The 17,281-nt window shown below is 28.1% G+C and overlaps 1 protein-coding gene across 1 annotated transcript; it reads right to left on the bottom strand.

The window, feature by feature from the left end:
• Nucleotides 1–730: 730 nt before the first annotated feature.
• LOC113861672 (protein HEADING DATE 3A-like) lies at nucleotides 731–4,014 on the bottom strand. Its single transcript, XM_027494639.1, has 4 exons — nucleotides 3,814–4,014; nucleotides 3,505–3,566; nucleotides 1,898–1,938; nucleotides 731–954 (listed from the first exon to the last, which is right to left on the bottom strand). Exons 1-4 carry the CDS (start codon nucleotides 4,012–4,014, stop codon nucleotides 731–733), a joined length of 528 nt encoding a protein of 175 aa, XP_027350440.1.
• Nucleotides 4,015–17,281: the final 13,267 nt, after the last annotated feature.

Below are 17,281 nucleotides of genomic sequence, written 5' to 3'. Positions count from 1 at the left end.
ATAACTAACACAATTAATACACACACAGCGAGATAGGTACTTAAATATACCTATCCATTAAAATTTGTGAGATTTATTTATATTTATCCATTAAAATTTGTGAATATTTATTCATATTCATACTCATACTCATATAATGAATAAATACTTACTCATTATAAATAAATTTTGTTGGTGTATATAATCGGATCTTTTATCCATTATCGTGATACAGGGTTTAGAGAAAATCGGTCTCTTGGATCGGTTCTGTATACTTTACAGACTTGTGTTATTTTGTAATAAGGTTTAATAATGGCCCATTTTTACTTTTATGGGCTCGGGACCTCATCTTGAATTTGCAGCCTTTTGGGCTTTGGCTCTAATTTGAAGTCCGGTTGACTAAAAAACAACAGTAATAAAATTAATGGCATATTTATGTTCGCAAATAACCAGTTCTCATATTTTGATCCCAACTTGAAAGTTTAAAGAGGCTTACAATGCTCTTACACTTCTCATTTTTATATTTCATCACGAGAAGTGCTAAATGACCCGAACAAGAGTTACACCAGAGGCAATAATAAATACATCATTTTCCATGGTTACTATACTCTTTATATATGCATATGTATATATATAAACTACGTATATCTTTCATTCAAGATAATTTTGAGCTAGATAGAAGAAGTATTATGAGTTGGGTATGATTATATGTATCACTATGCTTATTTGGTTATATATATATGTATTTGAGTTACATCCTCCTTCCCCCAGAACCACCTTGTCGTTGACAATTGAAATACACAGCTGCAACTGGTAATCCAAGGCTATAAACCTCTGCAAAATCTCTAGTGATGAAATTTTGGCGCCACCCTGGAGCAGGTATGTTCTGCCTACCCAGTTGACGAAACAACACAAAAACTAAACGATGAATCCCTGATGTTGGTCGTGGACTTTCATAGCTCACAATCTCATTTCCTATCAAATACCAACCATCATTTAGCAATGTTACATTCACAATTTTTTATCCTTTTAAAAAGTTATACAATTTAAACTTAATGTCTTATAAAATATTTATTAGAATATAGTAATTATTTTTTATAAACTATTAGTTTTAATATAACATGATCAAATAAATATTGTTATACGTGACAATATTTCAATAAATCACGTTAGATTTAAAAATAATAGTCTTTTAAAAAAATAAATACTATGTTATGACAAAAATATTTTATAAACACTGTATAAAAATTGTGCAACTTTTATTACAGGCACTAAATATTTAATTAAGTATTTTTCATTATCATTAGCACCAGCTAATGATATATATCCATCATTCAACAATTTCTAATTGAATGACTGTCTCATCTTTCAGTCGCATTAAAAGTTCACATAATTGAAGGGCTGATTTATGTAGCACCGGAATTAATAGACTCACGCAACTAATAACTTTTTCTTTTGTCTAAACATTTGAAAAGAAGAATCAAAAGTTTAAACTTATTGTATTAAAATTAATCAGGCACCAGTAAGTTCATTATATAAAGTTAAAAACTTTAAAACACGATAACCAAATTTCAGCAATTTAATTTTACATTCACTCTCATTAATATATTTCTTAAATTTAACTGGAAAATTATGTATTTGTTTAAATATATTGATTATAATTTTTCATGTCATCAAAATTTTGTTCATAAATAAAATGGAAAATTAATTAATAATATTGGGCATTAATATCTGACAAAACAGGAATGCTGCAAAATAAAAGGATGGCGAGTAAGGAAGTTAGATTTATCATTTCATCACTTGAAAATATCAATAATTTGGATAGCATATATAATAGGAATTGTAATAAAATAATGAATAAAAAAAGGTCAAAGAAAGAAATAATAGAATAACCGGCAAAAGCAAATTATGTACGTACCAAATGTTGCCCCTGTAGTCGCTGGAATATTGATTACCAACCTACGCATTCATCGAAGAAAAAACAGGTTATAACTGATAATGATTGAAGTTTACCAAAACACACACACACACACACACATATGCAATTAAGGTTTTAATCCCTCGAAAAGTTTATAATTTTTTTTATTATATTTCTGGCGTTTTAATTTTTTTTTTCAAGTGATTTCTACATAAATATATTTTATCAAACAGATTATAATTATTTTTATTTTTCAATTTATTCTTTTAAATATCAGATTTTTATTTTGTTTCTGTTTGAAAAACTCATGATATTTAAGGAATCAATTGTGAAACTTGTAATATTTAAAATAATTACAAAATTATTTAAAACTTTTAGAAAGATCAAATAGAAAATAAAATTTATTAAAAAATATTCAATGAAAAAGCATTTTATGAAGAATTTATGTAGGAGAAAAAAAGCTAAAAATAGATGACCAAATGTAAAAATGATAATTTTTAAAATAAAAATGTTATTAAACTATATATTAAGAATAAGGATATCCTTTCATAAGAGAAATTGATATATTAATCATCCATATATATAGTTATATAATTAACATTGATGTCTCTTACCTATTCCATTCTCATTAAATACAACTTATACACACCAAAAATATTATAGAAGTTTTAATTTTAAACTAAAGTAGAAGAGTATGAGAGATCGATTATTACAAATTAAGTGCTAAAATTTTTGTTATAAATTTATAATAGGTCAAATGGGAAATTTCTTTCGAAAGAGATAAAAAAAATTTAATTTAAAAAATGTGGGTAAATATATATTTTTATATTTATTATGTACATAAGCACTTGTTTCATGCAGAAAAAAAAAAGAATAGTTTCTGATATACATTTTATTGGGTATAAATGATATTTTATCTGTGTAGTTATATATTTTAAAAACATCATTTGTATTATTAAAACTCTTAAATTTGTCTTATTTTTTCTTGATTTAATTACGGTTTTTGGATTATCAGTCACAATTTCAATTCTGATTATAACTTTTTTTACTTAAATTTAAAGGATATATAAATTTGCCTGTGTATTCCCACTGGAGTAATATTACATATGAAAATAAATTTAAAAGGGTAGAAGCACAGGTCAATAAACATATACCAGGTGATAATTTTTTAGCAAAAAAATATAATACTATATAAAAATAGATACTCTTGGGTCAGCAAAGAAAGTGGGAATAATGTATGTGACAAGTGAAGATAAAAGTTTGTTGGTTTTTGTGTGTGGTCTCCACTCCAAAAGATGTGCAATGGTAAAATGATTCGTCCTCGGCCCTATTATTTGTCTCTGCTCAAAGTTTTGATAATAACAAATATCTAAAAAAAGCACTTGACCAAAAAACACGTTTTAGCTGTAAGCAGATGATGAAACTTTTCCGTATTCAATGCAGTCAAGTATCATGATCGATCAATTCATTCATGCCTGAAGCAAATCAACTTGATTTCGATATGATTGAAGATCAAACTAAGAACATATTCACTAAAGCACTTCAAGGGTGTTGGAAATCAATTACCAATGATTACAGTTTAATCAAAGTTAGTTATCTGAACCTACCAGTGCAGATACTCTCTCATATTTGGGTCGCTTGGGCTAGGTGCATCAGGGTCCACCATAACCTGAAACTCAAAGCCAATGCCATAAACTCACCACAGGTATAACTCAACAACCCTATATATAGGTGAGATAAAAATAATAATAATTCCCCAACCCACAGGTATATTCTTATAAAAGACAAATATGTTGGGGAGACAATTAAATATTATTAGTCAGCACATTTCTCAACTGAAATTTGAATAATGATTGGTCAAAATAAAGAATATTTTAATGACGAAAATAAAGAACGTAAGCAATCAATATACAAACCAGAGTGTAAAGGGTCCTTAGGTCATCTCCACCAACATCAACTCTTGGATTGTTTACTATATGGGAGGGTTTGAGCTCACCACTGTTGATGACTTCTTTGTTATTATTGTATGTAACTCTGAGAGAGACAGAACTTGTAAAGGGATCCAAAACATCTCCTATTACACGTCCCACAACAAGAGGGTTCATTACCTTAGGCATGATATGATATGATATATGAATTGCTCACTTGCTGGAATGGAAATGGCTGTGCCTTTTATATATGCTTTGGTGTGTGAGTTCAATGAACTGTGGTCATGGCATCTATAGATTCTGACCTTTATCTTGTTCTATTTATTTTCTCTATGTTTAATTGTGCCGTATTATAGAGAAAGAAGAAACAAACAAATAAGGGACTGCGTGTGAACAAGGAGCATCTCTTAGAAAGTTGCAATAACAAATATTCATAAATTCCCAACATATTTTTACTTCACTTTCTAATTTATTTTATCACATTTTTCCTTTTATTATACTAAAATGTGTTAAGGATTTTTATTGTATGCATGAATAGAAATATCCAAATTACAATGACTTTCTGAAATGCTTTTCATTGCCGTGGTGGTCGTGTAATAGTTATTAAATAGTAATTATATTTGTATATTTACATTTTTTTTTTATTTTTTTCTATTGTATCATGTTATTTATCATTTTTTTTTAAATTTTCTCTTCTTTATTTTCTATAATTTTTATTCTCTTTCCTTTCATCTCAATTTCTTGTCTAAAAATAAGGTATACAGTCATGATTTTTCATAATGTAATTACACTCGTGATAATCGTGACAATAAGGAGAAATGCGTTGGACACAAAGTATGTTAAAAAGCACAATGCATTTTCCATATAATTGCCAAAAACAAAAAAATTACGGTCATTACAATAGTTGTTGAGTGTGATTTTGTAAGCTATACTTACTGTAGATTATATTTGAATAGAGTAATTTTAATTTTAAATTAACAGATTATAGGTATTTATTAGATAATAAAGAAGAACTATTCATTTTTAGAACATTATAGAATGTTAATTAAATAAATTTTATGTCAAATAAAAAAATTCAAATGAACATACTTTTAAAAAAAAATAAAAAATATATATTATGTTTATTAATTTTGTATAACTATTATTTATAATATTTTATTTTTGATTATCACTTTAATCATTCTTCGTTATTACTTTTATATTCTTCAAAAAATTTAAAATTTTTCATTCAAAGGTAATCTTAATTAAGTATTTCGTGACAATCTTAGTCCTAACTATATTATTTCTATGTATAATATAAGGCGATGTCAACATACAAGAAAGGGTGATTGTCAACATATACGAATAAAAAAAAATTTCACTCCTACTTAAATTTTCAATATTTTCTTCCTCAAGCGAGTCTGTTGCCACTCAACTAAAAGCTCTCAAGTCTTGTTCGATTTTCTACAATATAGACCAAAGTAGAATTCCACCCAACAAAATTATTGGCTCTAATATATCACTTAAAGGCAGGCCCGTTCTTAACTTTTTGGGGGCCTAGAAAAAATAGAAAATTAACGCCCTTTTCAAAAAAATTATAAAATATAATAAAATAAAATAAAAATATACGCTAATAATTCTATTAAAATAATACATCTTTTTTAAGTGAATATGATTTTTTAATAAAATTACAAAAAAAAAATGTTCTTTTATTCAAATCACTCTTATGTTATAATCAACTATAAAAATATAAAAAATTAAAAAATAATATTTTCTATGAGTATTTTAAGATGTAAAATCATTAATAATAACATTAACATTAATATTTTCTAAAAATTCTTTCTCGATCGATAAAATTATGAGACTATTCAAACGTTCTTGTGACATTGATGACCTTAGATAAGTTTTGATCAACTTTAACTTTGAAATTTTTTTTTCAGCTAATGCTACAATCACCAAGGAGGTAAAAAAATTTTTATAAACAATTAAGATATTTGGATAACAATCTACAAATTTGAGAAACTCAAGAACTAATTAATTTTTTGAAAAAAAAAACTAAAATTATCCATGAGTTTTAAATTTAAGAAGAGTAAAATTTGGGAATTAAATAAAATTTTGAATTTGGAAAAGTCAAAGAGTTGACTATGTTTATAATAAATGAAGTGCAAGAAATTGAAGAGTCTTTTTTATTTTTTTATTTTTTTTCAACTGCAAACTGCAATTAAGAGTTAAAATATATTTTTTTTCACGTGAAAGCTGAATACAATTTTTACTTTAGGTCATTTCTAAGCCTGGTCCTATGTGATCACACTTCTAAATTATGATCGGGGCCAGACTTGCTTAAAGGTTATCGAAGGGGAGTCCAAAATAATTGAGAGATCTTCCTCATAGATTAAATAAAAGATAATAATTGTAGGCATGACACCTTATGTATGATCCAAAGCCTTAAAGCAATAAGAATATGAATCTTTTCATTCATATTATCTTCATTTAACTAATTTTTTATTTAATGTGAGACGTCTTTATCAATATTCATCTTGAATTTCCTAAAATGTGTTTATTTTTGGTGTTAGTAAAATGGAACAGATAATAATATAAACATAAATTCAATTTTTTTTTACAATAAAAGGGGACAAATAAGATTAATTGACTATCAAAATCTACTTTGCATGCAGTAGAGAAACTAGAAAGCACAAATATGACACGTGACACAGATTCTGTATGTCACATATAGAGTTGTGAAAAATTTTAATTCATAAAACTAGACATAATTATAATACAACATACAAAATTAATTTAAATTAGTATAAATAAAAAAACTTAAATCGCAAGGGAAATTATATTTTAAATATATATAAGCATAAATTATAATAAACATAATAACATACAAATATACCTAATTACTTTGGTATTTCAGCTTGTATATTGATATAGAATTTGAAAAAAATAAAAGTAAAAAATGCAGTTAAAAGTATTTGAAGTGTGTATATAAATATGTGTATCACATGGGTATTATACAGTACAACTGCTATTTAGAATTACAAGCTCCATGCGTCATAGGAGATGACACACCAACATTCAAAAGAATAATTCTATTCATCTTATAAGCATTTTTATACAAAAATTGTACATATTTATTTTCATTCTCAGGAGATAAGAACCCCTTATTCTGTCCCAGTTTTTTCAACGGTGGTTAATATGCATGAAAATCAAAATTAATGAGAGGAGGGCATGATGATAGACAACGAAAAAAAAAATTGAAAACTACAGTAATCCAAAAGAAACCAATCTTCATGATGTGGTTTATTAATTAGTCGAAAAATAAATAAAACAAACACTTCCACAATGTTGTGTATAATTGACGCAATTAACCTTCAGCAAGGTTGAGCATGTTTTGTTTCGAATGAAAATAATATATGTGCCAATAAGAGAGTTATATTGTGTTTAGTTTACAAGAATTTTGACCTATCAAAGTGAATGAGTTGAGTACATTGCTAAATGTTAGTGTGTGAATGAGGATGTTCTTTTCATCAACCAAATAAGCAATATCAAGTTTTCGAATGATTATGTCTCTAACTTCCTTTCCTACTCATCAGAATTGAATCAGTTCAAGTCACATATGTTATCATCTTCCATCGCCCACCTGTGATACTTCTTGTGGTCATGCAAGGATATTTTGCTGGGATTAAGAAAGAATAAAGAAAGAATTTTCTTATTCTAGATATGTGGATGCAACTTTGGAATTCGATGATATTAAAATTCATCAGTCATTCATTTATTCTAAAGTTATATTTCTGCATTCTACTCTGTCGAATATCTTAAATCCTCCAAAAGTATCTTTTAGTTGTCCACTCAAAGAAGTAGAGGGTGAAAGAAGAAAGTAAGAATGAGAATTTAATGCAACCTTTCATTTTTGTCACCATATAGCTCTCGAATATTTTCTTTAATTTGGATAAAAAAGTAGATAGTAAAATCTACATGCTAAATTCACTTGATATTAATTAGTATTATTTGAGTAAACTTTAATATTATTAAAAAATATAAGTTGACTTCAACTTATAAAAAAATTAATTCATTATACTTTCTAACTTTTGACTCCTATAAATATTTATTAAAAAAAATTATTCAAAGTGAGTTTTATATACATATAGTTTAATAACATTTTAATAAAGAGTTTTATCCAAAATACATTATTAGATTAAAAATTATTGTATTACTTATATTTAAAAAATTATATTAATAAAAAGTTATACCACATTCATGTAAATTTAAAAATTTATTTTAATATAATTTTTGAGATAAATAAAAATTATTTATTTATTTATTGTTATTTTTTATTTATAAAAATTTAAAATAGATAATATAAATAATATATATAACTCATTAGTTGAATCATTAAAAAAATTATTTTATATAAAATTATTTATAGTATAAGAATAAATGTAATTTATATAAACACACAAATAGGATAGAAACATGTTATCCTGATATCAATCACTCAATTTGTTCCCTTGGAATAGTTTTTATTGAACGAAAATCAATATATACTGTGGGTCTTCGTTAATGATATAATATACAATGATAACTTTAATATCCTATAGCAGAAAAAATATATACATAATAGCTTAATTCTATTTATTAGTATATAAAGTTGAAGTATATTATCAGTATATCATTCTGCTAACATTTACTTTTAATATCTATACTCACAAATTATCTTTTAACAAACAAAAATCATATGAACTAAAACAAAGTCAACGCTCTACTTTGTTAAATTATGACAATTTTTTGTAGTGTGCACCCAAGGAAATAGGAATAACAAGCATTCTTAAGAAAATGAGAGAAATAAATATACTGACATGTTGTATTCTCGATATATTATCAAAATTGAAGCATAAAATTTGTGAATTTTGTGAGTTAGTATATAGCATAACATTGATTACCGAAGGAGTTAAATTATTTGTGTTGCATGTAAAACATGGTCATGTATATATATTTGTCTTGCAAGGAAACTTTATGAACGGTGGAGATAAAGAAAAGATAGAATCACAAATGCTCATATGCTAAACGGGACTTGTGTAATGAACTTTTTCCAAATGATGAAAATGTTAATTTTTATTTTTCTTTACTCAAACTAAATTGATTCTTAGTTTTATCTTAGTGAATCATTCTCACACAATTTGTCATATGTATATTCTAATCAAGTAAACACACTTTTAATTACAAGCAACTTGTTAGACTTTCCTTTTTAGTAATCCTAGCGACGGATTTAACATTCAGACAAGGCATAAGGCAACTCATACTACTTTATACTTCAATAATTGAATGCATCCCATACCACATTAGTTCACAAGATAAATGTTAAATCCTTAACTAGTATTATATCAATTTTGGTAAAATCCAACATCAAAGAATTATTTACCCATTGACTCTAATAACTCTATATAACCTATGAAATTCCATACGTGTATAAGAATCTCTTTGTGCAACCATGACTTGACTGACACAACTGTGTTTCGGCATGTAGCAATCATTCTAATGGAATCTTGTTACAATCCTCGAGTGTACCTGTGCCCTTAGATACAACATTGAAGATTTGCAACACAAGAATAAAAGAGAGAGATGAAACTTTTTAAATATTCATAAAAACAGTTAGGACTTGAAAGGAAAGAAGGAAATAATTAAAAGAAAGTATAAACTTATATAAAACTTTGATTCTCAAAAATTAACTTAACCAATATAATATAAATAACTTCATTCATTCATTCTTAAGTAGGCATCTCATTCATTTCCAATTCAATGCTAGACTATGATGCATGAGACTTATGCATATGCTGACTTTTTGTTTGGCTTAAAATCATTTGTTATGCTCATGTGGCTCTTGGATCCATTCCTATTATCAGAAGTTGTTGAAAGTTTCACTAGCCAGCCTACATTTCACATGTATGGTAGAGATCTGAACCTCTATCGACTGATTTAGCTTAACCAACATAATAAGTTTCAGGAGAAAGTCAGGATAAAGGAACATCACGTGGAGACTCTCAACCAGAGTTTCGAGGTCTAGGACACTCATAAGGCTATTGGTAAGTCACCCAACTCCATTAAATCTCCTAGACGTTGAGATCCTCTCTATCTTTCACCAACAGCAATTATAAATAACCTCGTGACTTCCTTCACAAGGGAGAGGTATCCACACCTATTGCCATTTGAATAGTTCATCTCTCTTTGGAGCTCAATCTCCATATCACACACACAAGCACCAATTCAAATCAGAATTAATATTTCATTGTTTCACATCACACACTCAAGCGTTGGTTTAAATCCAGGATCAATATTTCATGTTCAACTATTCAGACAATTTTCACAAGAGATTGACATATACTTATACCAATGCTTTCAAGCACAACCACTAAGGGTCCCTAGCTCACTAGCCTTGTATCTTTCTTTGAATTTTCAATTTTATCCACCTAGTTAATTTACTACTCATGATTGAAAAGATGTTAGATTTTCACAAACATTTGCTTTCTTTGATTCAATCATTAAGGTTCTATTACAAATTCTAGGTCCAAGACAAGCAAGTGGTTAGACTCAATAGTGTGGTTATACTTACATGTCAATTTTTTAAGTGTTCTCATTAACGCATATACACCCCCTTCAGGGTCTCATAATCACAATGGGGGCCTCTATCCACCCGCCTATGCATTTTACATGCTTTCAACCAACTATGGGTCACCAATTTACATGTATCAAACTAGACTTTAAAATCATGCAATCATCACATTCATATTCAAATGTCACAATGTATACAAGACTTATGCATATGTAAATAATAGCATATTCAAAACTACAATGCCTTAATCATCACCAGTAAAGGTGGATTTTATTCTCATAGACGTCCTACATTAGGTTTGTTTAAGTTTCCTTATAGATGTTCATTCAATCTTTTCATTAGACACTTTGATATATACAAGGACTTTAAATTTTATTATTTTTGCTATTATTTTTCTAAATTCACAGGTATAATTAACGTAACTAGTATTTTATAAATCACAACTTAAGTCATTTTGTTCCTATTTTATACCACATTTAATTAAATTTTTTAAAGGGTTAGATGTCTAAATTGAGACTTTGTTTCCTCTTTCCTTTTTCATCCATTATTAAAGTATCTATTAAACTTGTTCAATTTCTTGCTTATTGTTTGTTTTAACTAAAATTATAGATTAGGATGATTAAACTTAGCATGACTTAAAGTTATAGGACTTGCTAGTTTATTGGATTTTCTAATTAACAATCTGAATAAAGGGTCGTATCTTTTTTTAAATTATCAAGAATCAAGTGTCTAAGTGTTTCTATCTAGCATAGTTTTGTTTGATTTTACTAGGTGATAGAATATACATGTCAATTTATAACTTAGTTCATTCAACTAGTTTTGGTGTACTTAGTACTATGCTGTAAAGGATAATTTTCATTTTTCTTGGTATTCATCAAGTTTAGGAGTCTAAAACTTACCATGAAATTTTGCTTAACTTAGCATTCAATCACACAATTTCACACATATATGTGCACCACAATAATACAAGCAAACATATCAATCTCAATATCAAATACATGTCTATAAACTCAAGAGAGTGACGAATTCTCAAGAGCTTTCAACCACACAAAACATTCATAATTTCATCAAGTGTATTTTTATTCATTCCCTCAACTTCTAACTCGAGTCATATGAAAGTTTCTCCCACTCACCTTAGAGAGTAACTCAGTTTGGTAAAAAAGATACTCCACTTCTAGCCTTGTTTGGGTTGTACTCTCGTTTTTCTTAACAAGATCAATAATCGTCCTTTCTGAGTTGTTCTTGTGATTGGACATGTAACTTAGGCGTTTAAAATTTGAATGAAGTGTGTGAGGTACCAATGCATTTCTTATTCAAGAATACAGACACAAAGCTTATTAGAGGAGATTTTTAACTGAGTTAAAGAATTTTAGTTAGTTAAAAACAGTATCGGTACAACAAAATGCTTAGTTTTGAATAACTAGAATTTTAAATTTTGGTACACTTACCAAATTGAGGGTAATTGAGTGATATGGTGTCCAAATCGAGCTCAAGATAGCTCTTTGGAAAGGTAAAACTGTCATGATTTAAAAAATGAGTTGCTGACTTATCCTCGTTCTTTGGGGAAGCAAATGGAATCCAGTTCAAACTTAGGATAGCTTGTTAGAAAGCTTATATAACCTATAATTAAGGAACATGTTTAGAAAATGTTTTCAATATGCATATTTTTTCAGAAATTGAGAGAAAGTTGTTGCTACATGCAATTTCAAAAAATTATTTTCTGCAGAATTCTGCATTAGGCAATTTGGGAGTTTTGGACCAAAAGCAGGGAAAATGACCTCTAAATTAAGTTATGCAAAAAGGGATTTTAAAAATAACATCCTAAGGATTAGAAAAATGTTCTTAAAATAATTCTCTATGAACACAGGTGGTACAAAATAACGATTTTACAAAGATGTTTTTCTGTTGTCATTGACTGTTTTGGCAGATTTAAGATACTTAGTTCATACATGTCGTTGAAGATCAAATAGACTTCAAATTGCGCACAAGATGACTTGATGAAAATGTTATGTCATAAGGAACACAAGTATGTGAATGCATGTCAGTAAAATCACATGTAAGTGGTTCAAAAAGAAGACTTATACTGCTGTTAGAAGAGAAAATGTAATTATGAGACAGCTTTATTAAAAATTGCATACCTCATTAATTTGTGATCCAAATCAAGTCTAACTAATTTTGTTTGAAAGCTAAGACATTGAGGTTTATAAAAATATGCTCATTAAAATTTTTGAAAATACAGATTGGTCATAACACATATTAATGTAGAGTGTGTTTACTAATTTTTGAAATGAAACTTCTGTTTGTCCCGACATTTTGACTTAGCAAATGAAATCGAAAATGGGCTTAGGATAGCTTGTTGGAAAGATCTAATTATAAGGATTTCATAAGTGTTTACGAATATTCATAAAGTTGGATGAAGAGGGATTTAAAAACACATTCTTTTCACTATTTTCATAAATTTTTTTCAGAATCAGATATAGCATGGAAAGCTAGTTTTTCTCCTTGATCTTTGCTCCAAATCTTACTCCGAAAGCGACTATGGAAAGCTAATAAAGTGTACTATGTGAAAGAATAAGGTCAAGTTAAAAACAAGGAGGTATAGCAAGTGAAATATGCAGAAAAAATTGCATGCAAGATGAAAAACACAGACTTTCTCTATGAAGCTTTGAACTTTGCATTATCTTGATCAGTTGAAGTCTGATCGACAAGCCACAAAGTGCGTCTGAAAGCTAAGACAATAAGGAACAAGATGGAAGGTTTACATGTTAGTTTTTTTGCATAAAATTTTCCAAGAAATTCAAGAACATGGTTGTTGGACCAGCAAAATTAAGATTGGGTCATACTTACGAGATCAAGTCATTGAGTGGTGAAACAGACTCCAAATCAAGCTTGAGATAATGCATTGGAAAGATATCTTCATGCAATTTATGAAAATCAAAATTTCAAATTAAAAGAGATCAGTACAGAGGGCATAAAAATTGGTTCTTTACACTGTATCTACATAAAAACGTAAAAATAAAAGTACTCACGAACTCTAGGCAATTGAGGGGGTAAATGATATTAGATTAAAACTTATAATATACCATTGGAAAGGTGTTTCTGCAAGGAATACAGAGGAAGGTTTTCATGTTAAATTTAGAGATGACAGAAATTAAAAGTAGCCTCCTTCACTACTAAAATGCAGAAAACATAGAGCAAGAAAGCAATCTCAATGATTTCACTCTAACTTGTGAATCCAATGTTCGTTTTAAGTGAAACCACTTGCATTTATAAGCTTTTCCACTGCAAAATTCAAATATACAGTTATTGAGTATAATTTAGAGGGTCAAAAATGTCTCACACAGTGAATGTAATGAGGGAGGTTTCAATCTTTTTCATGGAGGAGGTGCAAAATTCTTTGCTTTGATCGATGAAAACACTAAGGAACAAGGATGAAAGAATGTTTTTACCTTATTGGATGTTCAAAGAGTAAGGGTGAGTGATGGGGAAGAAGAGAGAAAGCTACCTTGTGAGGTTTGAACCCAAAGACTTCCAAATCCAGACTAAGGACTAATTTTTCTACTACTACACTACCTTTACTAGTGCGTATAATAGTTGCAACTCAAATATAATTATGAGATTTCTAAATAATTCAAAGCATTGAGATCTATCTTTAAAAAAAATCAAACACATACCAACGAATTATTTGAACAAAATAAAATAAATACTTTTATCTCAAAACTTTTTTAACTAAAATAATAAAATTTTATAAAATACCTTGAATTATTTTTGAAAAAAAAGAAAAAATCGCATTACACACACAAACACATGGAAAGAGCGAAAATAAAGATGTTACAATTTGAAAATCAGAAAATAGATATCCTACGGCAATGCCCTCTCCGAGCATTCGTAATAGTCTAAAGAATCATTTTAATTTGCAAAATCTATGAAGCATATTGAAAGAAGGAAACGATCCTGAGTATCTAATTCTATAGATTGTCAATATATACGTGTGTTTGTTTATAATTTCTTGCAAAACATCTAAAAGGTGTTGGTATCAACTATCAAGGGAAAGTTTCAATATTTGTAAAAGGTGAATATTAGCATCTCAAGTTCTCAGCCTCATCTTTCAAGCTAGGATTTTATATTCACATATCCCACTTGCAACCTTGCCTTTCAGACAAAATATATGTTTGGAAAAACTAATTGATGTTAATTAAAAAATGAAAAATTAATTTTTGATTATAAATTATAAATTTAGTTAACTGAATGAGAATTATTATTTGATAAAATTGGTTGTTAAAGTAGTTAATAAATGTAAGTAAAACAAAATAAAAAAGTCATTTTGTATAATTTTTGTATATTTTTATTTTATATATATAAATGTATTTGTTATTGCATTATAGTTTTAAGTCCTTTATTTAATTTTGAACTCTTACATTTATTTTTATAAAGATATCATTTTTGTTTAAATCTGATATTAATATTTGGACTCACTATTTATTTATTTTAATTAAATATGTCTTTTTTGTACAAATCAATAAAATAATGTTATTTTAAGATTGCTAAAATAAAAGTATTAGTTTAAAATACATCATATGTAACTCAATAAAAAACTTTAAAAAATATTTCAAATCTTAGTTTTTGTGTGTAGATTTCATATTGCACCCATTTATAGATATAATTAAATTATACTCATTAAAAATATTTTTTATAAATATTCATTGTCTAAATTCAATTATCCTTCATACTCTATTAATTACATACATTATTCCTGATTTCTTATATAATTATATAAATTAGGAGAAGTTAAAATACTGTTAAAAAAGAGATAATGTCAAGTAAAATTTTCTTAAATCTTAAAAGGTGAGAATGTAATATACCCTTCTAACTTTTTGTAAAATAAATTATAATCTTATTATTTGCATATAATAAATGTTAAATTTTGTTTACTCTTAGGTATTTTTTGAGTCCATCCATGTTTATACAGCCTCAATTTTTTCACTTTCATCTTTACAACCTTTCCCCTTTGGTCTCACATGAAGCCCTTCACCGGTCTAAGGAAAGTTTGCCTCTTCTTCCTTTCCCTTTTTGCTTTGGCTTAATGTTAATAGCACCCCCATCATTTAAAAAGAATATTTGCTCATGTGAACAATCTTCACGCACAAAGTCTATATAAGGTCTAAAGTGTCTTATTTTTTCTTATAATGATAATACTGTAATGTGAATCTATAAACGAAAACGCGAACTCTGAATAATCAGAAAAAATGGAGATATTCGGAAGGTAACAAAAAGGCTTTGATGTGATGTAAGTTAAGGTTAATCAAGGAGTATGATGGACAAGGTGGAAACTATGCTTACAGAGGTTTTGCTTCTTTTTTTTTTTCTTCTCCATAAGTAGTTTTATATAGAAGATAATTTTATTTAAAATTATATATCAAATACCAAAAACCTCTCTTACATAAAACGCATTTAATTAACCTTTCTTTGTTAGGCGAAATTTTGTTGGACAATTATCTCAAATCCTTTACAAGCATATACTTTCCCTTTTTTCGTCTTTATTATTAATAAAACTATGTATGCTTGCCAACCCTTGGTAAACTTAAAAGAGCACGTTCCAAGATATGAAAGAGTTCTAGAATGGCTACGATGTTTTTGAATAATTCAATCTGTCATGCTTCTACAAACCCAATAAGGATTGGTACCCATACATAATTGCATTAGCAATAAAGAAACAATAAGGCAAAGTATTTGCTTTAAAGGATTTGAGATAATTATTCACCAAATCTTGCCAATAAAAAATGGTTAATTAGATGTCTTTGTTTAAAAAAAAAAAAAAAAAAAAAAAAAAACCTTGAGCATGCGATGAGTTTAATACTAATCTGAAAATTTTAAACATGTTTAGGGACTAACAAAATGTAATGTTTATCTTGCAACCAAACTGCTGTATGGTTGGGAAATTGCACAAAATTTATAGCAACAAAAATAGATAGAAATCTATGAGGCTTGAATAGTACTAAGTTTGTTAAAGTATCAATGTCGGAAGTACATCTAATACTATTACGCGTAGGTGTGTTTAGATCGGTACTCAGAAAATATTCAAATACACCTTGGGCTTGTTAGCAAAGTTTTTTACACTAACATACAATGAAACTTACGTGTATGGTGCTCTAATGCATCTATGATAACAACTGAGATACGACTTAAAACATTCAAATACAGCTTGGACTTGCAGATGCGATATTTCAACTTGGTTGATGTTGAAACTATGTGTTTCAAGGTTTTGCTAACTTATTTCACAATTTTGCTCAACTATTTTGACCTAAGCCTTCCACATACATGGGCTCATGGACAACATGGGTCTCATCTTTCACAGTTGGGGCTCGCGATTCTTCTGGGTCTTAAAATCAAACCCCTCCACTATAGTGCTCACAAAACTTTCATACACAGCAATGATTCGAAGTCTTGCAAAGTTACACGTCTCTACTTTAGTGATGATGGTGGTTATCAAGTTGCACCACTCAACCTTGTCTTAGCGGTAGCTTGTACAGCAAGACACAAAAGATTTGCACATTAGTTTTATTCTGACTTAATAGTGCTCTGTTCTTATTTTTGAACTACCGATAACAGAGAAAAATTTAGTTAATAAATATTTAAACATTTAGTCCATAAAGATTTAAAATCACGTTTCCATGGCACAGCACCAAAGCATAGCACTCATGAGGTAACAGCAAAATATATCCATGTCAACCAATGATGTTTTGATTTATATTTATATTGCGGAAATTTAAAGATAAATAAACTCTTCAAAAGCTGTTACCTATATGATGTTAAACACGAGTGGCGAAAACAAGCACACGTTTAAGAAATTGATGGTCCACGTGAAAT

This window comes from Abrus precatorius, unplaced genomic scaffold (assembly GCF_003935025.1).
Source record: "Abrus precatorius isolate BTA unplaced genomic scaffold, Abrus_2018 Scaffold3, whole genome shotgun sequence".
NCBI lineage: Eukaryota > Viridiplantae > Streptophyta > Magnoliopsida > Fabales > Fabaceae > Abrus > Abrus precatorius.
This window is presented reverse-complemented; position numbering and strand designations above follow the sequence as displayed.